Genomic DNA, 25,972 nt, shown 5'->3' with positions numbered 1-25,972 from the left:
TATGTTTGTAGATTTGTAACTGTATAATGAAAAGTCTTATGTTCCAAAATCTCTAATGTATTGCTTTTGGCTTATTTTTTCAAAGGTTCAGCTTTAAAGTATTAGATAGCAAGGTAATATTGTAATGTGAATTGTTGTTTATTAGTTTTTTTAATTTTATTTATCATTTTAATGGACCTTTGTTCCTGATTATATTTTATAGATTGATTTGATATTAGGCTTCCACAAAATTTGAGATAGAAATCAGGTAAAATTTGAGTCAGAAATAATGTGTATACTTTTCTTAAATTAGTCTTTAGTTATTAACATGTCTCTTAAAAAACATTTCTCCGAAAAACAAAAGAAACAAAATTTTTTTGATGCTTTTTTACAAAAACAAAAAGGAGGATAAGTTTTTGAAATTAATGAGCTCTAATTTAAATGAACATAATAATAATAATTTTAATGAAGAAAACTATAAATTTGAATGAAGAGGATACTAATTTAAATGAGCATTTTAAAGTTACGGATTGTTACCCAAATCCAAATGCTTTTATTGGATATAGTATCTTCTTAACCTTTCATGTTATTGTTGTATTTGCAGAAAAAAAAAATCAAAGTTATTGAAGAATTAACTAAAATTATAAATATTTTAAGAAATGTTGAATGGTTTGTCAATATTAGTTCTGAAGAAATACATGTCGGATAAAATTGATTTTGATTGCATTATCAATGATTTTACATCTAAAAGGCTAGAAGAAGTATTTTCTTTTAAATTTTTTATTTTTTGTAATTATTATGGCTATATTTATGTTTTTTATGATATTATTAATTATTTTTAAAAATATTATTTTTTTCGAATTTTTATTATATTTGACTTAGAAGGGACTAGGTACTAATATATGTGTGGATTGGCTTTGCCAATTGCTATACTGAAGTCTAAACATTCGTATAGATCAATAACTTCCCTTCGAAGGCTGCAATTGAGATGCATAAAATTGGATTATAAATCATTACAACAACAATTACAATAAACCTCAAAAATCCCATTTAGAGTAATGTAAGGGAAGTAAGATGTCAAGAACCATGTTCTCATCAAAGAAAAAATAATTCTGTCACAAAGATGACATCTGACATATGCAAAATACTTATTCTGAAGATAAACAAACAAAAAGTTTCTCATAACGGTTCGGTTTATTTTTTAGAATTGATACAAAAAGATAATTGCAAGTTATTTAATTAAAATCAAGTATATATTTGCAGCATTATGTTTGTTTGTTATACAATAGAAAATAATAATAATAATAATAATAATAATAATAACAACATCGTACACAAACTTTCGATTTTGTTCATATTTAGTCACTAAACTTTTTTACATTCTATATTTATCACTGAACTATTGAAATTGTTCACATTTTATCCTTATGACCGGTAACAACCGATCATAAGAGTAAAATATGAACAATTTCAATAGTTCAGTGACAAATAGAGAATGAAAAAAAGTTTAGTGACTAAACTTTTAGTCACTAAACTTTTTTTCATTATTTATTTGCAACTGAACTATTGAAATTGTTTACATTTTACCCTTATAACCGATTGTTAACGGTCATAAATGTGAAATGTGAACATTTTCAATAGTTCAATAACAAATAAAGAAAAAAAAAATTTAATGACTAAATGTGAACAAAATCGATAGTTTGTTCCCCTTTCAAGTCATTATCACTATATAAACATATATACAATATATTTCATCTTCTTCATTTTGTTTATGTACAAATCTTTTCGTCTTTTTCATGTCTTTCTTGGTCAACAATTATTGACTTCGAGTGAATTCCAACCAAACACTAAAGATGTGATCTGTATAGGCCAAGTAGTTTGACCTTTATATATATGGAGTGCGAAGCTAATTCCAAACACTAAAATGGTGTTCTTTAAAGATTGCTTAGAATGAGAACATGACTTTATTGGCCTTTATAATTGTGGTTTATGGTTTAGTTGAGTTGATCCAACAAAAAAAAGACAAACTCCAAAGCCATAGTAGTAACAACTTTGATAGTTGGTAAATCATGAGCTATGATAACTAGAATCAGAAACAGTTGTTCTTTTTCTTTCCATCAAAAAAAAATTAAATAAAAAAAAAACCTTTTGAGAGGTGACAAACCCAATACAACCAACACCAATTTATGTTAACCTTAGATGGGTAAAACGGTCATTTTGAGCAGAAGAAACGATTATAAATGTCTATGTAGCCACATTTGGAAGAAAAAAAAAAACAAAACATTTTTAACCATCACCTAGTGGCTCATCTGGTACATCATTTGAACATTTATACATTCACATAGATAGCCTAAAGTATAACATGTGCATTTAGAAATAATTTCTTAGAAGCCAAAAAAAAAAAAAAAAAAAAAAAAAACTACTCCACCATTATATTTTAATCCAAAAATCAAAAATCATTATACTTTGTCCCATAACGAGCACCCAATCGCCTAAATGTCCCATCACCTTGTGCACTATCGATCAACTCATACTTCTTAAAATTCGCTTTCAAACTCGCTTCCTGTTGATTATGCAACTTCTCTTCTTCTTCCATTTGTTTCTAAAACACAACAACAATTCCCCATATTCACCATAAAATGATTAAAAAACCAAACATCAAAACTATTTCACACTTCATACAATTATCTACCAAATTACCTCCATCATAAACGACGCTGCAACAGCATGCTTTTTGGTCAAATTCTTAAAATTTTTAACAACATCAAAGTTGGGATGACTTGGATCCATCCAATAACATACAATCTTTTCGCGACGCATTTTAGGGCGATCATCAAACATTTCAATTTTAGCTTTTTGTGCTCTCACAGGTCTTGGCATACCAGATATCATAAATGGTGATTCACTAATTTCTTTAACTATTTCTTCAGCTTGTTTTGCTGTTTCCATTTCCACTAAAGCAGCATAAATGGTGCATGAGTTGAAGTATGTGGGGATGAACTGAACATTTTTGACAGTTGCAAACTGATCAAGTGCAGTTTTTAAAACAGCTTCAGTCACCTGATTTGAGATGTTGTCGAGGTAAATTGTTCTTTCCACCTTTTCTTTAAATGTCTCGTATTCTTCCTCGGATGATGGTTCCATTAAATTGATCTATTTGGAAAAGATATCAAATAAAGAAACTAAAATCAATAAATTTGGTTTACATTTGAAGTTGATGGATGTTAATTTATCATCAACAGAATGTTTAATCTAAACTATGTGGATTAGGGAAACACAAAAAAAAGGTAATAACTGATGAACGATTAGTCATCTAAAAGCTAAAACGAAAGTTGTTCAATCGAACAAGTGAAGATGATGAGATAACCGGTGGCAGTTCGAACAAAAAAAGGAGGGAAAAAAAGAGGGTTTTTTCTAACCGCTGGAAGGAGGCCGGAGTTCAGACAAAGCGGCGTTGGACGGAGGAGACAAAGATGCAAGGAGAAGGAAGAAATCGCGTCAAAGGCTAAGAAGCAGGAAAAGGGGAAATGTGGGCAATTTCTCAGTCGGCGTCTTTTTTAGGGGATCGAATATCAAACGGATCAAATATAATGCATCACATTATGTCCTACAAAACTAACATGTATACGATTCTAATAACTTGTCATCTCTTAGGGTTTACAAAATTCAGAAACTAAAATTAGGTTTAGGGCACTTACTTGAGAATAGTAGAGGAAGAGGAAATGGTGGAGATTTCACCGTGGAATCGCCAACGAGAGGAGCCGAGCAGCCGGCAGCGTGCGTCGTCTAAAGAGCGGCGGAGACACTGTTCAGAGAGATTTTTGTTCAGTGTCAAAGTAATCGTTCATACACCTCCGACTCCATCACCGCATGAAATTTGAAAAGTGAAAAGTGAAAACATATCTTTATTGTTGGGCCGGGTAACAAAACATTTCAGGGTTGCGGTTTTAATATATTATTAAGAAAAACACCAAAAATACATAAATCATAATATTTTAGACTTTTAATTAATTTTATAGTTTATTTATAATTCATAATATTTTGGTTGTTTTCAACTAGAGATGCACATTGGTTGTTTTTCGGTCTCGAAACAATTTAGTCTTTTTAACACCATTCTCGCAACTTTGTTAGATCGGTCCTGAGTTGTCTTGGAATTTTTTTAGACCAATCTCGTGGTCTTTGCGTACACATTTTTCAGTTCGGTTTCGATTTCGAGATTTTCTGTTAACAAATGTATGGTTAACACCAAAATGATACATTAAGATCTAATAAAACCGATACACTAAATTTTAATAGAAAAATAAGTGAATAAGTTGGGTAATGTATGATTAAAATTCTGTAATTAACACAAACTATATATTTATAAGCTTCCGCTTACCGTCTTTTTTGAGACTGGTCTAGGGCCGGTCTTGTACCAGTTCTGCATGAGTCACAGAGCGGTCCTGTCTTTTTTGGAATAATGGTCCGTTCTTCTTTTGGAGTGGTCTGGGATGTCCGATCTTTTTATGATTCGGACTCATTTTAGAGAAGTTCGATCTCGGTTCTTTTGGAGCTAGTATAAGACAAGGTTTTTTGTTCATGTCTATTCTCAGCCCGTTTTTGGTATTGGCCCAGAAGTATTGGACCAATTAAGCCCTTTCTTTGTCCAAAAGAATTTACATTTTTAACTTTTACAAGTATAGTCATGTGTAGAAAATTGTTATCAGTTTCATCCCCACTTTGTTTAAGTTATCTTCCAGATAAAAAAAATAAGAATAATGATACTAAAATAAAATAAAATAAATAAAAATAAAAAGAAGAAGAAGAAGACTCCACCTTCATTTTTGGTATGTGTCACAATCCCCTTTATATCCACCGTTACAATTGTCAACATCACGACCCATGATGAAATCATTTCGTTAATGGTGCAGTCAATATGTTCCAACAATTATAGGGTTTTCTTTTACATCATTAATATATATATCATCATAGTAACACCATTAGTAAGTCCTACCAGTTGTTAAAAAAAATAGTTATTATTGTTCATCAAATGATATGAGTCTATCCTTAAGTTCTATTCAGTAAAGACTAAAGAGCCAATGGAACTAACGATTAGTGTCGATTTGTTTATTTGTGTTATGCATGTTAGAGGAAGAAAGACGATGTAACGCTTTTTTTATTGAAACACGTGATTCAAGAAAAACAATTTGATGTTTGCTTCTTGTTTTTTTTAATCCTTTAATGGAATTCGTTTATACTACAATGCATCAATGGATATGTGATGATAATATATATATATATATATATATATATATATATATATATATATATATATATATATATATATATATATATATATATATATATATATATATATATATCATGTATCACTGGTAGAACCCTTAAGGAGCTTGAAGGGGCACCGGTTTTTTAGCCTACTAATACCAATAAACAATTAAACATATTAATTAGTTTTTGAAAATGTCAAAACTGGTGTTGTATTTCTTAGCAAACTCCACAATATAATCTCTAAAACATTAAGGAGAATACCAATCTCATTATTAAAGTAATTAATATAATCTCTATAAAACAATCAGAACACCAGTCTAGTTTACTTATCAAATCAATTTCTCTATTTAATTATAAAAAAAAAAATTATAAATAAATAAATAAATAAATAAATAAAATAAAATAAAAAAAGATTATCGACATAGAGTGCTCACCAGAAATAAGATTGGACAAGTCCTTCTTGACTTGCTCATGGGCGAGCTTATGAATATTGGTCCCCTTCAACCAACCCTTACTATAGATCCAAAACATGGGCCAAAACCCCATAAACATAGCTTTCATGTTTCTTGGCTGGGATCCTAGTTACATTCAATCGACTAGTTAAAATAAATGAATTTAAAACATTCTCTCTTTAACCCTTTCATAGACTTTGTGATATGTTTCCCATTATATCTCATTAACAAACATTCTTGACTGCGATCATACATTCAACGAGTAGTTAAAATAAATGAATTTAAAACATAGAATAAAACTGGTTGAAAATGAACAAGGCTAATCTTTTCATAATCTTGCATATAGCATGTTATGATTTGTTAATTTAGGTGCAACAACAATGACTATGTTTGAGAATTTTACAGCGATAATAAAGATATCATTTTCAATGAACCCTAAAAACAACCTTATAGAGTAAATTGAAGATGAGTTTTAAATGACTTATTGGTTTGTATTTCGAAGAAAAAAAAAAAAAAAAAAAACAACAACTTATGTAGAGACAGTTGTACAAAACCTTAAAAGAATGACATACTTTATTTTGGGAAAATGACATATATGTCCTATTATATTTTTAGGGTTTACCAATTTAGCCACTTAACTTATTTTGCGGCTTTATAAGAAAACAAATTATATGTTACCTACCAATATAACCCATTTCACATATTGTAGCCGGTTTACATTGTCACATGAGCCTAGTCTAACACGTAAGCGATGACAGGGCAATAATTCAAAGCGTCCAACAACCGTGACAATGTCGTATTGAATGTCAATCGTAGGGAACACACTTCGATTGTTCAGGCGCCTCCGTATAAAATCAATACTTAGTTGACCTAAAATGGCACATCTGCAAACTTCATTACCCCAACCTCGTCTCTAAGTTTACTCAAAAATTGGAAAATGTCTTCGAACGGACATGCAGAACACAACTGGTCTCCAAATTATCGCCGTCACATGAGGAGAATCATTCTAATGGTGTAACCAACGAAGACATGGCCATTAATCTACTGCAAACCCAGTTGGAATTGTCTCTCATACGAGAGGACTTCCAAGACCAGTTACGTGAGTTCCGACAAGCTGTTAATCGAGACTTGGATGCCATAAACCGTGAGGTCAATGACGTTCGCGCTGGTCAGATGGATATCTCTAATCTCGTTGCTGGTCTTTAAGAATCATTTCGTTTCTCTGCAAGGATCATATATGAAGATGGTCTTCCATCACAACAAACATAAGAAAGTGAAGTATTGTCTTGGGATTGTTAGTGTTGTTACTTTGGGTGTGTTGACATATATGTTCTTCAACTAAAAAAACTTGTATAGGTTAAAGCATTTCTATCCTGGGTTTGGGTTTTGTTATGTTATTTGAATTGTTTAATGTCGATATTAGTAGTAGACTTTGTGTATGGTGTTGGTAATAGTTTGTGCTACTGGTGCATAGATTTGGGGGTGGTGTTTCCTGGGCTGCTGATGGTTATCGTTTTTTGATAAAGGTTTCTGTCGATGATCTTTGTAATAGGTTATGAAATAGCAAAAAGTGATGTAAACAAACCCGTGGAGGAAAAATGTTGGTTAATATATTATTATTAAAAAAAAATTGTCTTACACCTGATTCTGTGTCTGTGCATAAACGAATGAAACATTTGTAGATTATATATGTTTTGTTAACTTGTTCTCAATCATGTGGATCTTCATCGTTGGGGTGGGACCACAAGCCAAAGCAAATTGAATATACATTTTTATGCAGATACACAGGGACCACAAATGGTGTAGTTACGGAAAAGGGACAAAATTAAACAATAACTTTGCACACGAGGCACAATGCTCCTTATCTGTAACCCTTTTTGAAAAAAAAAAAAAAACATTTCTTAAGTGCACTTTTTCCTTGTTTAATTGTTAATGGACTAATAAGCATATAACATGGTACAATAGTTTAATGGATTAAATCATAGTTATCCTATTATAGAAAATTACTTAATTACCCCCACATCCAAAATGGTTAATTTATTTATATGACTTAATTACCCCCATACTTGATTACATACTTTAACTGGCTAAACCACCATAAATTACCCAAATACCACTATAGTTTAGTTTAATTTGTAATGAGTAAAATAACCCAAATCCACATGAATAACATACGAAATCCATATAACTTAATGGAAATGCCCATAAAACCCCTACATATTTGTGTCATGGAAAATACCAAAATATCAATACATGTGTAAGTGAATCTAAAATAGCATATACTAACATACCATGCCAAAAAACAACATAACATACATTATTTTGTTTATTGCAACACACATTCACCACAGATACCAAAAAATTATTTAATCCAACTCCATTCTCGTTGCATGACTGCTACCTTCACCTCCCACCTTTTTAGCAAGCTTCATTTTAATGATTCTTTCTGACTTCTTCCTTTTGTTAGGTGGTTTTACATGCTAAACTTGATGAACACAAGCATTAACCTTCATCCCTTCCACACGTCCATTGACTCCCACCATTTGATCTTCCTGACAAGTCGTCTCTAATGCATCACCTGCATCAACCATTACCTCATCATCCCCACCCCCTTTGGTAACGTTCACAGACTTCTGTGTAGGTATAATTTTTTGTTTCTTTGTTCTATTTTGTTTGGATGACCCTACAAATTTACTACAAGTAGCCGTGTTGTGACCTTTCTCTTTGCATATGCTACAAGAAACCTTCTTTCATGCCGTTGAAATGGTGTGTTTTCCCATCCGTTCAGAAGCATCCCTTTTTCTCTTTATGGTTAGCCTACCTAGCATACGTCTTTTTAATGGAGGCAAAGAGGGTGTCAAGTCAGTAGAAGGCCACATATTTTTTCCATTCATCCCATGGATTGGCTGTTTGTAAGTGTTATGGAAGAATGCAACCAAGTACATTGAATCTACATATGGACTATCAGGTGTGATATTTAAGTAGGCTAAGGTGGTAATTGAATGTATTCAACCATATCCATTAAGTTGCCATAACCTGCAATTGCACTCCTTTTTTTCAACATGAACAATATATGCCTCATCCATTTTCCTTGCCTTAAACTTCATTCCCCCACAAGATATGACCTGCCAATGCCTACATAGATGAAACCCAAAGTATTAGGAGATGTGAACAAAACGGTATGGATGTTATTGGATAAGTGTACAAAGCTTTGCTCAATCTAGAGCATATTCAACCATATTCTAATATTTGGACAAACAGAATAATGATTACATCCTTGTCCGGTTAGTTTCATAGTCACCATCCTTTGCATCACATATATATGAATGTCCTCTAACATGCTTATGATTGGTTTCTTCCGGGCATCCAAAAGCACACTATTAAAGCTCTTTGAAAAACCATTCTCAACTGAGTCACAAGAATCATGAACTCTGAAAAAAAGCCAAAGACCAAGTCTTTGGATCTTTGTCCATAAGATACACAACTGCATCCAGATTTAACTTTTCAATCTCTTTCATAACCACATTAAAATGTGCTTTATTTGTTGCCTTGCTTGCCTTTCAAAACAACTTTTCAAACTTGGCTCCACTAAATCTCTTTCTAAAATTTGCATAGATATGTCTAGCACACTGCCTATGTTCAGCTGCTGGAAATGCTTCTTTTACTGCCTCAATCAAACTCTACATAAATCATATTAATGTTTGAAGTTAGAATAGCAATTACTAGTTTTAGAATATGAAATATGATACCTTGTGTTGATCCGAAATTAGAACCAAAACCTTGTCCTTCATTCCAACCTTGCAAATCTTTTGAAAGATTCTCTATGAACCATTTTCAATTCTCCTTGTTTTCCACACAAACAACCACCCAAGCAATAGAGAATATTCCATTGTTAGCATCGCTACCAATAGCACAAAGAAACTCCCCTTGGAAAAAACTTTTTAGAAAACAACCATCCAGGTTAATGATCCTACTACATCCTCCCCTCCATCCCTCTTTTACTGAAGCAAAACATATGTATATCTTGATGAAATAATTCTTACCATCAGGCATTGCATCAACATAAATTTTAACTATGGATCTAGGATTTGATCTTCTAATCTCCTCACCATATGACCATATTCGTGCGTAATTTTTAGCTATTGTGCCTTCAACTAGAGTTAATGCATACTTCTTGGCTCTCCTACACTAACTCATACTCACATCAATCCCAAAAGTATTTTTTACCTCCTCTCTAAGCAATCGGACACTCATCTTTTGATTGTTATAAAATTGTTGCTTAAAGTGGGTCCCTATCCATCTGTAAGTCACAATTGATCCGAATTTAAAATTCTTTTCACAATTATGCTCACCAACAAGAGACTTTATCTGGAAAGACTTATCATCAGTCAACCGAGAGCCCCAAACCCTAAAAGTACATTTTCCATCACAACATTTGGTAAGTAGTCGTCTACTATCATTCTTAACAAAACATAATTGATCTTCTAATCTCTTCACCATATGACCACTAAAATGTATTTGGACCTGAAGAGGGAGTATTGGTGGCCCTGTATGAAGAGGGACATCGCATGGTTCGTTGAGAGGTGCCTAACCTGTCGTAGGGTTAAGGCCGAGCACCAGAGACCGCATGGTAAGTTGCAGCCATTAGAGGTTCCCGAGTGGAAGTGGGAATAGATTACTATGGATTTTATCACCAAATTGGCGAGGATTACGAGGGGCGTCGATGCAATTTGGGTGATTGTAGACAGGTTGAGGAAGAGCGCTCACTTCCTTGCTATCAGTGAGAGCTCTTCCGCTGAGAGGTTGGCAGAGATGTCCGTAAGGGAGGTGGTATCGTGGCATGGTGTGCCGATCTCGATTGTCTCAGATCGAGATGTGTGTTTCACTTCCAGATTCTGGAAGAAATTTCATGAGGAATTGGGTACGAGGCTGCATTTTAGTACCTCATACCACCCACCGACTGACGGGCAAAGTGAACGGACGATTCAGACGCTCAAGGACATGCTCCGAGCATGTGTGTTGGATTTTGGCGGGAGTTGGGACATGTATTTGCCCTTGGCAGAGTTTTCCTACAACAACAACCATCATTCGAGCATTGGTATGCCACCCTTTGAGTTTTTGTATGGGAGGAGGTGTCGGACTCCTATCTGCTGGGGAGAGGTAGAGCAACGTATGATGGGTAGTACAAAGATTGTGCTTCAGACGATAGAGAAGATACAGCAGGTCAGACAGAGATTGTTGACCGCTCAGAGTCGCTAGAAGAGTTATGCGGACAGGCGCCGGTCCGAGCTCGAATTTCAGGTCGGCGACTTTGTAATCCTGAAGGTCTCTCCTTGAAAAGGAGTGATCCGATTCAGGATGAGGGGCAAGCTGGGGCCCCAATATATTGGTCCTTTTAGGGTGATCGCGAGGGTAGGCAGGGTAGCCTACCGGTTGGAATTACCTGCAGAGTTGGGTCGGATTCATGACACCTTCCATGTATCTCAGCTGAGAAAGTGTATAGCCGACGAGTCGGCAATGGTACCATTAGAGGATATTCAGGTGGATGCGAGCTTGAACTATATTGAGACACCGGTGGTTATTAGGGATCAAAAGATCAAAGTTTTGAGGAACAAGGAAGTGCCTCTGGTGCAGGTCCAGTGGCGGCATCGGAAGGGGTTAGAGTTGACTTGGGAACCGGAGCGTGAGATGCGTGAACAACATCCAGAGTTGTTTGCAGAGTAAGACTTCGAGGACGAAGTCTGATTCTAGTGGGGGGGGGGGGAATTGTAACATCCAGATTTCCAGGTATATTTTTTTATTCATTTATTTTAGAGTTTGTGGAGGGACTCGGCGAGTTGGTGCTTAGACTCGCCGAATAGGGTTGCGAATTCTTATCCCGATTGATGACCGGACTCGGCGAGTTCATGGGTGGAATCGGCGAGTTCGCGCTGTTTAATGAAACCCTAATCTCGCGGGTTTGGGCCCTATTTAAAGACACTCAGGGCCGTTATTTGCGACTATCAGTCCCTTGAGAGAAACCCTAGAGTGCTTGAGCGTTTTGGGAGAGAGAGGAAGCCATTGTTGACCTTTTGTGACAACCGTCAAGTTCTGGTCAATTCAAAGTCAAATAAAGTCAACAAGTCAAACCGATCAACTCAACTAACCCTTGTGTACTAGGGCTTACGTTATGTATTTACTAAACAACTCGCTATTCTGATGAGAAATCATAAATCGAAAAGTACGTACAACTAGATCTCCTTAACCTAAAACTGTGGTAAGTGGCAAGCCAAACCGATAAAACAATGTTGCATACTCATCGGGAGTGTGTAAGATCCTTAAACAAGGCTTTACAGGGTTTATGGACCCATCATTGCGAAGCCGGACACTCAAAAAGTTCACAAATGAAACATCTCCCAATCGTTTTCACTAAATCTCTCTCAAATATCTCTTTGTATGAGAAATCTCTCCAATAATGTCAAATCTCTCCCAAATCTCTCCAAGTATGTGAAATCTCTCTCAAATATCTCTTTGTATGAGAAATCTCTCTTAGGATGTCAAATCTCTCCCAAATCTCTCCAAGTATGTGAAATCTCTCTCAAATATCTCTTTGTATGAGAAATCTCTCCAAGAATGTCAAATCTCTCCCAAATCTCTCCAAGTATGTGAAATCTCTCTCAAATATCTCTTTGTATGAGAAATCTCTCCAAGGATGTCAAATCTCTCCCAAATCTCTCCAAGTATGTGAAATCTCTCCCAAATCTCTCTCAAAAGTTTCCGTAACTTTTTAAAGTCATTTGGGTCATTCCGACCCTTAACCGGGTCAAAAACGACTTAAAACGGGGTAAAAACGAGTAAAATAGGCTTAAGGACCTGAAACCCTCTTATTAGGGGCGAAACCTTTTAGGACCCGAAAGTCCTCTTAGGGACCGAAACCAAGAAGACCCGAACCCTCCTGAGCCGAAGGTCCTCTCAGGGCCGAACCTCGCCCAGGAGGAACCGAACCCGAACCTCGCTTAAAAGGAACCGAACCCGAACCTCGTTTAAAGGAACCGAACCCGAACCTCGCTCAAAGGAACCGAACCCAAAGGTAATGTTCATTTCGGTCCATTTCGGGTCTGACCACCTTCGCCTCTTATCGTCGGACCGAGCCTCCCTTCGCTTCCTCGCCCCCCCCCCCCCCTTTGTTTCCCTCTGTTTCGCTTCATTCCAGACTCGGCATCAGCTAGGGACCGAACCTCGGCCTAGGACCGAGAGGTCTCGCTGGAAACCCATTTTCTCCCGGTTTTCGCGTAGTTTTGCGTTTAAGGCCTGTTTTTAATTATTGTAACGCGGGATTTTCACCCAAAATCATATTTTAACATAATAAACCCTAAATATTCACAATTTAATCATATTTCCATAAAAATCTTTATTTAAATAATAAAAGCTAGTGGGTAAAGTACAAAGAGGTGGAGTGTTGACTTTGCTTTACCTTATGACACAAGCAACCACTCCCACACCCACTCTATGACCAGCCACACCTCTCCACCTTACCTAGGTCATATCAATTTCCTTTCCACTCAATTATCATCCTTTCCCACGTTCTTGAGAGCTAGACATTCATCCTCTCTCCTCATTTCTCTCATTTGCTCTCATTTCACTAAGTATCAAACACCACTTTTCTCTCAAACTTTTTCTCCACCAAATTCGAGATTCAAGGCTGATTTTCAAGTGTTCTTCCACTCTTATTAAGTATAATTCATCCTCCTTATGATTATTTCACTTCATTCTACTCAAATCATTGATTGATTACACAAACTCCATAACTATGATGTTAGATTCTCGAAAATCTTCAAGGCATCTCCAAGTGTTCTTGAGTTAAACACTTCCATTCTTCAACAATCATCTACTGAAATCACTTAAGGTGAGTTCATACCCCTACATTTTCATGTTTTCTCAAGTTTTTATGGGGGGGGGGGGAGGGAGGAATACAAGTTAAAACACCAAGAACATAACTAAACTTTTCTAACAGCCTTCATCAGAAAAGTTCAACTCCATTCATGGACTGTTTTGGGCAACTTAAACATTTTTGTATTCAAAACTGTATAAGGTTAAAATAGTTCAAGTTCTTAGCTTTAAAATGACTACTTGCACATCTCCATACGATTTTTCTACAATTTATGGTGATTTTTAAAAAACTGCCTATCATTTCAAACAACAATCCGTACCAGTCTGTGATTATGGACTTTTTCACCCAATTTGGAGGTCATTAAAAATCGTAATAAAAATTATGAGTAAACTAGACACATTTTGGGAACTCTCAGAATTTACGGATCTAGTTTTCGACTTCGTATGAGTTTTCTATGATTTTTCTAAAACAGTGCAGAAAGATTAAGAATTAGTTAACAACTTCTAACTATCAAAACACTTTGTAACATGTTGAGCAAAGTGTTAAGTCTTTGATGACTTCATATATTACATGTATTTCTTGTTTTGATATATTTGTATAATAGGAAATTACTTACTGAATATATAAGAATCCTCCATCATAATCATTAGTACAAAACAAAGCAAGTTAAACATAGCTATATTGTACTATACATTCGACTTACAAAGAATGGGATTCTTAACACCACAAAGAAACATACTAAACTATAATAGGTATAGTTAGGGTACATATACATTTCAAACATTTTAATAAACTATAATAGGTATAGTTTATGATCATTTACATAACACACTCGTACAAAAAGAAAGGGTACGAATACAAAGTGTCGGGTTTATATACAAAAGGGGGTACAAATACAAAGTGCCGGTTTTTATACAAAAAGGGGTACAAATACAAAGTATCGGGTTTATACACAAAAAGGGGTTCAAATACAAAGTATCAGGTTTTTATACAAAAAGGGGTACAAATACAAAGTGTCGGGTCTTTATACAAAAAGGGGGTACCGATACAAAGTACCAGGTTCACTTAAGATAGTTATTATGATATTGAAACTATATTTCATCCAGAATTGTTAGACTTCAACTATAATCGCTGAGCGTATATGTTTGAGTCATATAAGAATTTAGTCTCGATTGGCCTAGAATTAGTGGTGTCCGCCTCATCTATGTTCCTTGTTTGGTTGTGGACCTAGGGCAGACCCACTATATTCAACGTTTTATCTATTTTAAACCTTATATAACTTATATACGCTGGACGATTATAGAGGAACTCTACGGGTCATTCTAGGGTTCATTAATGCATCATATAGGAATATTTCTATTCACACTTAACTAAGAAAATATTGGATTTTCTGGAAATCAAACTATATCGATTTTACAAGGAAAACGGTTTCTACTTCAAACAAAACTCTTATGAACTCACCAACTTAATTGTTGACACTTTTCAAAACTACTTGTATTCTCAGGAAATCAGTGAAACAGGAAAACTTCATCGCTTTGAGGATGGGACGTTAAACCGTCAACAATTTATTTTTGTCATCATAATGTAATTGATTTTGAATCATGTAAACATATACTTTGGTATAACTTTTTCAATTATATTTATGATCGTTGTATTTACTTTGAGCACTATTATATTCCTTGTTGTGATATTGTACATGAAGTCCTCCACCCGCGGACGTTTACGCCATCCTTGGTTTGCGGGTGTGACACCTTTGAAGTATTATTTAGCAAGGAGGAGGTTCTAGTCAAGATGAAGCAAAGGAGGTTGACATTCTGTGGATTTGGAGCTCAGAGCATCACATTTGAGGTAATAATTCGGCTTCCCTTCTGTTGTTATGATGATCATATGGATTTAGGGTTTCTTGGACCCTTTATTAGTTAGATTTGATGTCCAATTAGTCCCTATTTGTGATGAGGCTTTAGATCTGGATCCATAGAGGTCTAGAGAGCCTTACTCATCAAGCTTTATGAAGACCAATGGGTTATGATAATTGGGGCTAAAACATCATACTGGATCAAATAGATGTTGTTTGTGCATCAAGATATAGAATTTACGTGATTATCATGCTTGGGAAGGTCGAATCTATGGATTAGTGGAACAGATCTGACCTCAGGAGGTCAGTTGGGTTTGTGCATGGTATGGACTCGCCGAGTCTAAGAACAGACTCGACGAGTAGGGTTAGGGTTTCCCCGTAAATCACACAGTTGGTGACTCGTCGGGTTGGGGAATGACTCGGTGAGTCAGAAGGGATCTAGAGGATGTGAGTACACGATGGAACTTGCCGAGTTTAGAATTAGACTCGACGAGTAGAGTCGGGGTGGCCCCGCGATTCAAGCAGGTATCACACGTCAAGCAAGGGAAAGACTCGACGTGTTAAGCAGGACTAGACGGGTACGGGTGGACACGAATGAACTCGCCGAGTTACCCGAAGGCACTCGACGAATCGGGTCAAAGGTTGACCATTGACCATCATTGGCCAGGGTTGACTAGTGTTGACTTGACAGTGTTAGTGAAACAAAGTCAGGAAAGTATTAATGAGAGTTGTACTTATGATATAGGAGGACGATAGGTCGGGAGATTGGGCACGAGTGATTATCCGACATCAGCGAAGTGAGTCTTCTCACTATGCCTTACCCGATAGGGTAATTATGTGTGACTGGAAGGTCTTATGTGTACGATGTATATGTGATGTAGGCTATATGTGATATGTTATGTGATATGAGTATGATGATGCGGACCGGAAGGTCAAGATGATATGGACCGGAAGGTCAACAAAGCCTGGGATGGAAATCCCCTGAGACACTTGGATCGGAAGATCCTATGGCCTGGAAAGGCGTATGTACAGTATGTGGAATTTTGGGGAACTCACTAAACATTCGTGCTTACAGTGTTATGTGTTATGTGTTGTAGGTACTAGCGTGGATCGCAGGAAGGCGCCAGCTTGATCAGTACACACTTGCAGATGTCATGTTTTTGAGATCTTGGGTTATGGGTTATGTTATGTATTTTGTGGAAACATTGGATATTTGACTTTTGGAAGATTTAATAATGAAATATTTATTAAAAAATAAATGAAAATTTGTTTTAAATTTTACGGTGTTTCAGTTTAACTTGATTATGACTTGATGTAATTCATGATTGTTATTCTAAGTTGGCACTGAAAGATACTAACACGCTCTAATACCTCTCACTTGCCAAATTATCTAACTAAAACACACTCTTTGACTAGACCTAACTTTACTAATTCAATCTAAACATGCTCTTATATTATATTGAAAACCAGCATTAAGTTTTGTACATGCTTCCCAACAATGTTCATTTCTTATTATATGCTTAGAAGTGTGAAAATGTGTGATATATGTTCTACAATAAGAAAGCCTATTCTTTGTTACCAGTTATTAATTTTATAGAACGATTAGGTGCCCTAAAGGCTAACTACACAAGAATTCAACTCATATAAGTGGTCAATCAAACATAAATCAAATTCAAGGATGCTAGTTTAAACAAGAACATAATCACTAGAATATAATCATAAATCAAATTTCCAGTCATATGTTTCAAGTCAAGCATTCGACATGTTTTGAACAAGAACTAGAAACTAGGGTTTCTTAGCCACACATGACTAAGAACAAATCAACCAAACAAAAGATGGAATTGAAATGTTTAATGCTTACAAATAGAAATCAAAATTGTTTGCAATGATTAAAAATCTTCAAGGAATGCCAAAAATTTCCCAAAATCGCTAAAAGTTACTCCCAAAACTGTTTCTAATTAAAATTGTGATTTCCTCTTTTTTAGTAACTGCTCACGTGCCTAACTTAAGGTCATGCATTTTTTAGCATGTCCATGTATTTTTGGTATGACCATATTTTTTGACCATGTGCTTTTAGCATAGCCATGTGTTTTTTAATCAATGTTGTGTTTTTTGTTAAAATTCCTATAAATAGGGATGTGTGTGCGGTGCAGTTTGGTGCGGTTTATAGTCAAAACCGCAAAACACACCATATGTGTGATTTGAAATTATCAAAAACCGCAAACGACACCGCGAAGATTCTAAACCGCAATATGCAGTATAGTGCGGTTTGCTGTGGTGCGAATGGTTTAGATGCGGTTTGATGAATAACTAAAAAGATAATTTTATATACATTGGACTAAGTATAATTAGTCTAATTATTTGTGTTAACGTCTTAAATATATATTATTTCTAATGGTAAAAAGTAGCAACAGATGTTGTCCAAAGCCAAGATGTTGTCCAAAGCCACGTCAACTCATCAAACTAGCCACTAAATTTTTTATTGTAATTAACGAGCCAATAGTAATAAAAAATACAAGAAAAATAGCAGTTAGAATTCAACAAAATTTGACTAAAAAATATCTTAAACAGCCGTGAAAGCCATCCAAAAACTACAATAAACTTTCTGCATATGGTTTATATAATTATTGGAAGGAATATGAGAATAGCTTTTGTATAAATTTCCATGTTGATATCTAGTGTCAAGGCAAATCAATATTTACATGTTTTAATTTTCAAATATATATATATATATATATATATATATATATATATATATATATATATATATATATATATATATATATATATATATATATATATATATATATATATATATGGTGTGGTTTGAACCACAATTTTTTAACTATAGACTGCAAACTGCACTATAAAAGTTCGAAACCGCATTATGTTGTATGGTGCGATGCGATGCGGGCGGTTTATGTGGTACTAGTTTATAACCCGTAGGAACCATGGTTATGCAATTAATTAAACTTTTAAAATAAAAACTAAAAACTATTAATAAATTATTTTAAATAAATTATTAATTAAAAGATTTTTTTTAGTTATATAAATTTTAATCATTGATTTAAATAAATATGTGAAATTATATGACTTTATTATTTGTATTAAATTTATTTTAATTTTTATTCTAATGTTATTAATTTAATGTAATTAGAGTGGGAAATTTAAAATTTGAAATTTGAAATGGAGAATAAATAGGTTTACAAATGAAATGCATTAATTAATAAATTTAATATGTTGATACATGACAAAAGAAGAATAAAATATGCATTTAATTAGGGGGCTAATAAGATGATAAATGTCAAAAGAAGAATAAAACTATTCTTTTATTAGATAGAGAGATGTGCGATTTCTTGCACACTCTTACCAATAAGTCTTCAAACTTGGCTCCGTCTTCAGTCTAGCTTCACCCTGCCTCATGTCGCTCAAATATATTACGGAAAGCACAAACACGACACCGGTCAGTGTGACGCGGATCGTGCTTCAAACGTGGTCCTTTGCTAAGATAAAAATGCAATGACTCAAGCTGTGTCTTCAAGTTCTCTTATGCTACATGGTCGGTCCATCTTCTCTACATGCTCCAATTCTTCAAGCTCCAAGTTCCATGCTTACCTCCATAACTCAATGATCCGTTCTCCAAAATGCATGCAAAATAAATCAAAAGATAGTGAAGTACTAGAAATTTTGAATAAAACATGCAAGTGCCCAAATAGTTAACCAAATACAAAAATTAGGACGTAAAATGCAAAGAAAAGCAGGAATAGACATGCAATATAGGTTTACAAAATGCACTAGCCTCCCCAAGCTTAGACATTTCTTTTCCCCAATAAAGAGCAAAAAAAAAAATAAGTTTATAACAGAAAGAAGAAAAGAAGAAAACAAAAATATAAATCCTATATTTGGTGTAATAAAGAGCAAAAAAATAAGTTTATAACAGAAAGAAGAAAAGAAGAAAAGAAGAAAACAAAAATACAAATCTTATATTTGGTGTACAATGCAATAAATCAAACAAAATAAATGTGATCCAACCGAATCGACCTTATTGTGACACATAGTCGAAAATGGAGTTGTCATGCCTTAAGCTAACATGAAATTAACCCAACAAAGATATATAACATTAGAAGCAAGATTTTTAGTTACTCCTAACATAACTCAACAAAATCAAAGGTTACAACACGTATTCACTCTTACCGGTATTGACTTAGCACATGGAACAAATTATGGTTTTACTTTTGTGAAAAATGTATGTGATAAAAACTATGCTCAATCACATTCATTTTGCAAATCTTAACAATGACCAAATCCAATTATTTATTGATCAACAACAATTTTTTTCACTCTTACCGGTATTGGCTTAGTACGTTCCCTAGTTGAATTATACAACACAAGTTATTGTGGAATTGTTTATTTATTGACTTGACATTGTGGAATTGTCCACTTATTGACTCAACATTGTTGAATTGTCCACTTATTGACTCGATAGTACCCCTTTTTTTGCTCGACTTAGTTCTTTATATTTTTACCATTAACATTTTATACTGATGGGACATATCGCGATCTATTAAAGTGAGAGACTTCTAAGGCATTTTTTGAGGGACTAATGTTAATAAGCAAGGACCCGTAAGTATAGTTAACAACAAAGTCCCCCAACAGGGTACTTAGAGGGGAATAGGTAGAGAGGAGTTTTTAAAGCGCTGGAAGGTTCAAGTTACTGAAGTTTTATATTCTTTTAGATTTTTGAATTTGTTTATAATTGAGAATTTACGAACAATAATACTGGTCATAAGTTCCAAAGGCCAACCTATACATATTATTATGCTTTGATGTTGAGAACCTCTTCATTTTTTGTTTTGCATGAGTAGCTTTGGGAGACATGTTCGTCTGTGATTAAATTGATTTTTAAATTTGTATTGAAAAATGATCAAGTCTAATATCAAGTCATACAACTCGCATACCGACTCGATTGTTTTAAGAAGGTTAGGCTTTCTTGGATTGGATTTTTTTTTTTTTTTGAAAATGCTAAAAGATAAAAATGATGAAAATAGAAAATCTTTTTGGATTTTTTATAAATTTTTGGATGAAATTCAAACTAAGAAACCCGAACCTGATATACAAAGACCCCTCCCCTAGCTTAAGATTAAGCATAATCATCGATGATAGGAAAGGGTCGGGAAACGTACTGAGTGAAGGGAGGATGACCGTGAGGGGTGTAACATCATAATAACTGCATAAACTCAGATTGTTTATTTTGTACTATTTGTGTTAATTACTGAACGGGTGCATTGGTTGCAGACAAATCAGCACGAATGTCAGCAACACTTTAATCGAGGAAATCAAAACACCTCATGTGTGTGTCATGGTAATGAGTCGTTCGGCAGGTGTAGATGTAACATGCAGTCTCTACTGGGGCAACATAAGTGTATCATCCTGTAGTGGGAGGATTAGAGTGAGCTGGAGGAACATAGGGATTAACATGAGTGTTCTCTTCGTGGTTGAAGACCATCCGCTTAGGAGCACTCTGGGTGGGATTAGGTGGAATATTATTTGGTAATAACCACTAAGTGTGAGTGATGACCTGCTGGAATAGGAGGGAGCAGAAATCCCCAGAAGGAACTCGAAAATAAGGTGTTTTCTTCACCAACCATGTAAGACTATTGTCACTCTATTTTTGGAAACATTGTGAGGCTTCAAGTACATTGGATCCTTATGTGATTTTTTCAAGATTAGGGTGTTTCTCCTCAAGAAGTTTGGCACAAGAAAAACGGGTGGCAAGATAAGTGACAATCCCGTCACAATGATTGGGGCCAGAATCACTAGTGGAAAAGTTGACAAGTTTGAAGGTAATAAAAGAGCAAAAATATAGACTTTTAAGGTCGGTGACCATGCACCAAAGAATTTCTAGCCCCATCTTCTCGACTCTTCTTACATCTTCTTGGGGAAGACAACATTAGAGATAACTCAGAGGGCCACCCTTAAGATCAGAATGAGAATTTTTTGGCGTCGTCATGGAACTCTTAAGATTGTAAGAATTCAAGAGTTGTTTTTAAACGAATCCATAGGTGGTGAAGTTAGGATCCTATCCCATCTGATATTACTAAATAATTGAAGGATGCCATTATAAACTCCTATTTCTTAGAGAGCAGGAATATCTACAAATCATTGTTAAGTGTAGTCACAGCCCTTGAGGTGATGGTAGCGGTCATGTTGCGCAAGAGAATGGTGCACAATAGTAGTGACACCATACTTGGATTCCAATTCAACCTTTGGATATGGATTTTTGCATTTTGGCATGGTGAAAAACTAAATTTATGACTGACAGAGTATGGCCAAAGGCTAAGGCACAACTAATGAAGCAAGAATGTATAACTATATGAAGCACATGGATGTATTTTCAACCATTCTTGTCAAGCAATCTTAAGATTCATGCATAAAACTTGAGACGTGGAAGGAATTTGTCAGTCAAATTCTTGAATTGATGATGTGTGCTTGACTTTTTCACTTCAACTTCAACTTCAATAAAAACTTGAACTCATCAATGGCGGAGTGTATAATTGGAGGTAAAAGCTTCCAATCTTCCATCCAAACACCTCCCCAAGCTTGCTCTTGAAACCCTACACAATATTTATTCAATATTTGCAAGACATAAAAACTAGAGTTTGGAGCAAGGTCCGATTTTTTTAGACTTTCATGGAGGGAATTCGACATTGAGGTTGAAGATTATTAAGTAGGGACTTAAAACAACAAACCTTGGAGCTTTAATATCGAAAAAAATTGAACAAAAATCAGAGCTTTATTGTGGATTCAAGAGTAATCGGCAATGGGGTTTAGAGATGATTAGGGAAACATGGTCATGAGAAAGAGAGTTAAGATAGACAAAAATATGATCGATATTTGATCGAAACGAATGGTCAAAGACTGGGTCTAGTGTTCTTGCAAATAGGTGTGCGTTTTCTAATTCTGGTCATGCATCTTTTTTTCCCGAACACTTATGATCTAAACATACGGTCCAGGGTCATGCGTTCTGCCCATGCATTTTAGGGAATAGCCCGTGAGTATTTTTCGAGAAAGAAGACTTGCATTACAAACGCACATCTTAAAAATAGGTCGTGCATTTTTACCCTATACCCGTGTGTTTGAGATAACACCGTCCGAATTTTTTTTGTTTGAAAAGTTGCAATACCGATGCATGGTCTAGACGTTGGTCATGCATTTTGTTTAAAGGATGTCCTGTGCATAATTTTTTTCTTTGGAAATACGTGATAGCCACACACGGTCAGGCTTAAAGGCGTACGTTTTTCAATATAGACTGTGTGTTTTTGCCTTTTCCAGTGCGTAATTTTTTTTTCATTCGAAACCTCGATAACCATGCACAGGATGAGCCAAAACCATGTGTTTTGTATCTTAGCTTATGTGTTTTCACCTTTAGACCGTGCACTTGTTCTAAAATCCTCACAAAAACGTACTTTTCAAGTTTTTAATAGACGACTCTTTCTCAATATATCGGATATGAAAATTGTTTCAGATGGAACTTTCAAAAGGAATAAAAAACATTGCAATACAAAGAAAAACAATGTAAATTTAGGGAAAATGGGAAAAAATACTCCCGAGTTGCCTCTCGGTTAGTCTCCCTTGTTTCAAGTCTTTGGCTCGACCTTGCCTTTCAAAATTACTCAATGTAGTTCGGGTGATCTAAGTTATCAAACTCCATATACTTCTTTTGGAAACCTTCATAAAAGATCTTTAACCTATGAACATTAACTTTTAACACTTTTTCCGTTTTGTTACTTTTAATCTTGACTGCACCATGATCATATACATTAGTAACAATGAACGGTCCCACCTACCGGGACCGTAACTTACCAGAAAACCATTTAAGATGAGAGTCATAGATTAATACATTTTGACCTATCTCAAAGTTTCTTACGGTAAGGATACTTATCATGGAAATCTTTGGTCTTATCTTTGTAGATGCGTGAGTTCTCAAATGCTTCATTTTTTATCTCTTCCAACTCTTGGATCTCTAGCTTTCGGTGAACATATGCTTCATCAATCTTAATGTGTATATTTTTGACAGGCTAAAAATCTTTGTGCTCTAGTTCAATGAGAAGAAGACAGGATTTTCCAAACACCAATCTATAAAGTGACATCTCGATTGTAGTTTTATATGCGATTCAGTATACCCAAAGAGCATCTTCTAGTATCAAGATCCAATCTTTGTGGTTTGTATCCATTTTCTTCTAAAGTATGGACTTGATTTCTGTGTCTAACACTTTAGCTTATCCATTTATTTGCAGGTGATAAGTTATAGACAACCGATGTTGGGCTCTATACTTCTTGAGAACTGATCCAAGAGTTTTGTTGTAGAAATGTGTGCATCTATCATTGATCAAGGCTTTTGGAGTTTCAAACTTACATAAGATTTTAGCCTTGACAAGATATATAACAAATTTAGCATCATCAGTTCTAGTTACCTTTTCCTCTACCCATTTGGAAACCAAATCAACAACAAAAGAATGTATAGCTTCCCAAAGGATGAAGGAAAAGGACCTATAAAATCAATACCCCGTATATCAAATATTTCACATACCAAGATGGGGGACAAATGTATTTGGTTTCGGGAACTCGAAGAAATAGTCATTTGACATCTCTCACAACTTTTACAAAAAGTGTAAGAGTCATAAAAGAGTTGATGCCAATAAAATCCATAATCTAAATTTTTTTTGGCAGCTCTTTGAGGACCGGAATTCCCTCCACAAGCATAGGTATGATAGAAATTGAGAATGGATTATACATCATGTTCTTCAACAAATCTTTTTATTACCTTATATGTGCAATGTCTCTAAAGGTATGGTTTGTCCCAAATGTACCTTTTTGCATCTTTCATGATCTTGTCTCTCTATGACCTCATGAGATCGGGTGGGAACCTCCCCATAACCATAAAATTACATATATCTGCATACCAAGGTGGCATACGGATAGCAAACAAGTGCTCATTTTGTAATGTCTCATGAATGGGTGTCGCATCCTCGGGTTGAACTATTAGGCTCAAATGATCGATAACCAGGTTCTCTTTCTTGCTTTTATCTTTAATCTCACTATTGAGCTTTTACAATAACAACATCCACCGTATTAACCTTGGATTCGAATATATTTTGGTTAGTAAGTGATTTATAGATGCATGGTCTGAGTAGACGATCACTTTAGTTCCAAGGTGGTATTGTTAGAACTTCTCTAGTGCAAAAACAATAGCAAGCAACTCTTTCTCTATTGTGGTGTAGTTTCTTTGTGCACTATCAAGGGTCTTAGACGCATAATAGATGACATTATGAGCTCGGTTCACTTTTTTGTCCCTAAACCACCCTAACTGCGATATTACTATCATCCTACATTATCTTGAATGGGAGATGCCAACTTGGCAGTTGTATAATGGGAGTGGATGTCAACAATTCTTTCAAATGATATAATGCACCCTTACATGCATCATTGAATTTAAACTCAACATCCTTTTGTAGAATTTGACACATTGGTACCATGATTTTGGAAAAGTCCTTGGTAAAGTGCCGAAAAAACCCTGCATAACCAAGACATGAGTGAACTTCCAAAACATTAGTTAGTTAGGGTAAAATCTTGACGATACCAATTTTGACCTTGTCAACTTCTAGACACTTTGGGGTACACTATATGTCTAAGTATCAAGCCCTTATAAACCATAAAATGGCATTTTTCATAATTGAGCACTAGGTCCGTGTCAATACACCCTTGTAAGATTTTTGTGAGATTTTATAAACATGAATCAAAGGAGTTTCCATAGATTGTGAAGTCATCCATGAAAACTTTTATGATGTTTTAAACATACTCAGAAAAGATGCTAACCATATATCTTTGAAGGATCGTGGGTGCATTGCACAACCCAAAGGAAGGTGTTTCGGGGCAACTAAAAAAAAAAACATCAAGACAACAATAGTGGGACTTCTTGGCCAATATTTCAAGCATTTAATCAATGAATGACAATAGGAATGGTCTTTTCTCGTTGAGGTATTCAACTTTCTATAATCAATAAAAACTCTCCATTCATTTTGCACATGGGTGGACACCAAATCTCCCTTAGAATTATTGACAACTGTGACTCTCACTATTTTGGGACAACCTAAATGGGGATTACCCATTTACTATCAAAGATGGGGTAGATCGTACATGGATCCAAAAGCTTCATGATTTCTTTATTTACTAGCTTCATCATGGGTGGGTTAAATCTTCTTTGTGCCTCTCATGTTGGTTTAAAGTTTTTCCTCCATGAGAATCTTGTGCATGCGTAATGAAGGACTAAACCCTTTGATATCCGCGATGGTCCACCCTATTGCCTTCTTATACTTGTTTCATCAAATTCACCAACTCATATTCTTTTGAAATGGAAAATTTTTTGGAGATTATAATAGGAAAAGTCTTCTCTTCTCCAAGATAGGCATACTTCAAATGATCTGGAAGAGTCTTTAATTCTATCTTGGGTTCCTGCAAAATACAAGGAAGAAGCATTGTATCAGACAA

At 35.0% G+C, this 25,972-nt stretch overlaps 1 protein-coding gene across 1 annotated transcript; it reads right to left on the bottom strand.

The window, feature by feature from the left end:
- Positions 1-2,253: 2,253 nt before the first annotated feature.
- LOC145032026 (RNA-binding (RRM/RBD/RNP motifs) family protein) lies at positions 2,254-3,876 on the bottom strand. Its single transcript, XM_078980690.1, has 3 exons — positions 3,678-3,876; positions 2,680-3,132; positions 2,254-2,581 (listed from the first exon to the last, which is right to left on the bottom strand). The coding sequence occupies exons 2-3, from the start codon at positions 3,121-3,123 to the stop codon at positions 2,429-2,431; spliced, it is 597 nt and encodes a 198-aa protein (XP_078836816.1). The 5' UTR covers positions 3,124-3,132; positions 3,678-3,876; the 3' UTR covers positions 2,254-2,428.
- Between the last annotated feature and the right edge of the window lie 22,096 nt (positions 3,877-25,972).

Source organism: Lactuca saligna, chromosome 2, assembly GCF_052625555.1.
Source record: "Lactuca saligna cultivar CGN05327 chromosome 2, ASM5262555v1, whole genome shotgun sequence".
Lineage (NCBI taxonomy): Eukaryota > Viridiplantae > Streptophyta > Magnoliopsida > Asterales > Asteraceae > Lactuca > Lactuca saligna.
The sequence above is the reverse complement of the archived record's forward strand: the minus strand, read 5'-3'. Positions and strand labels throughout refer to the sequence as shown.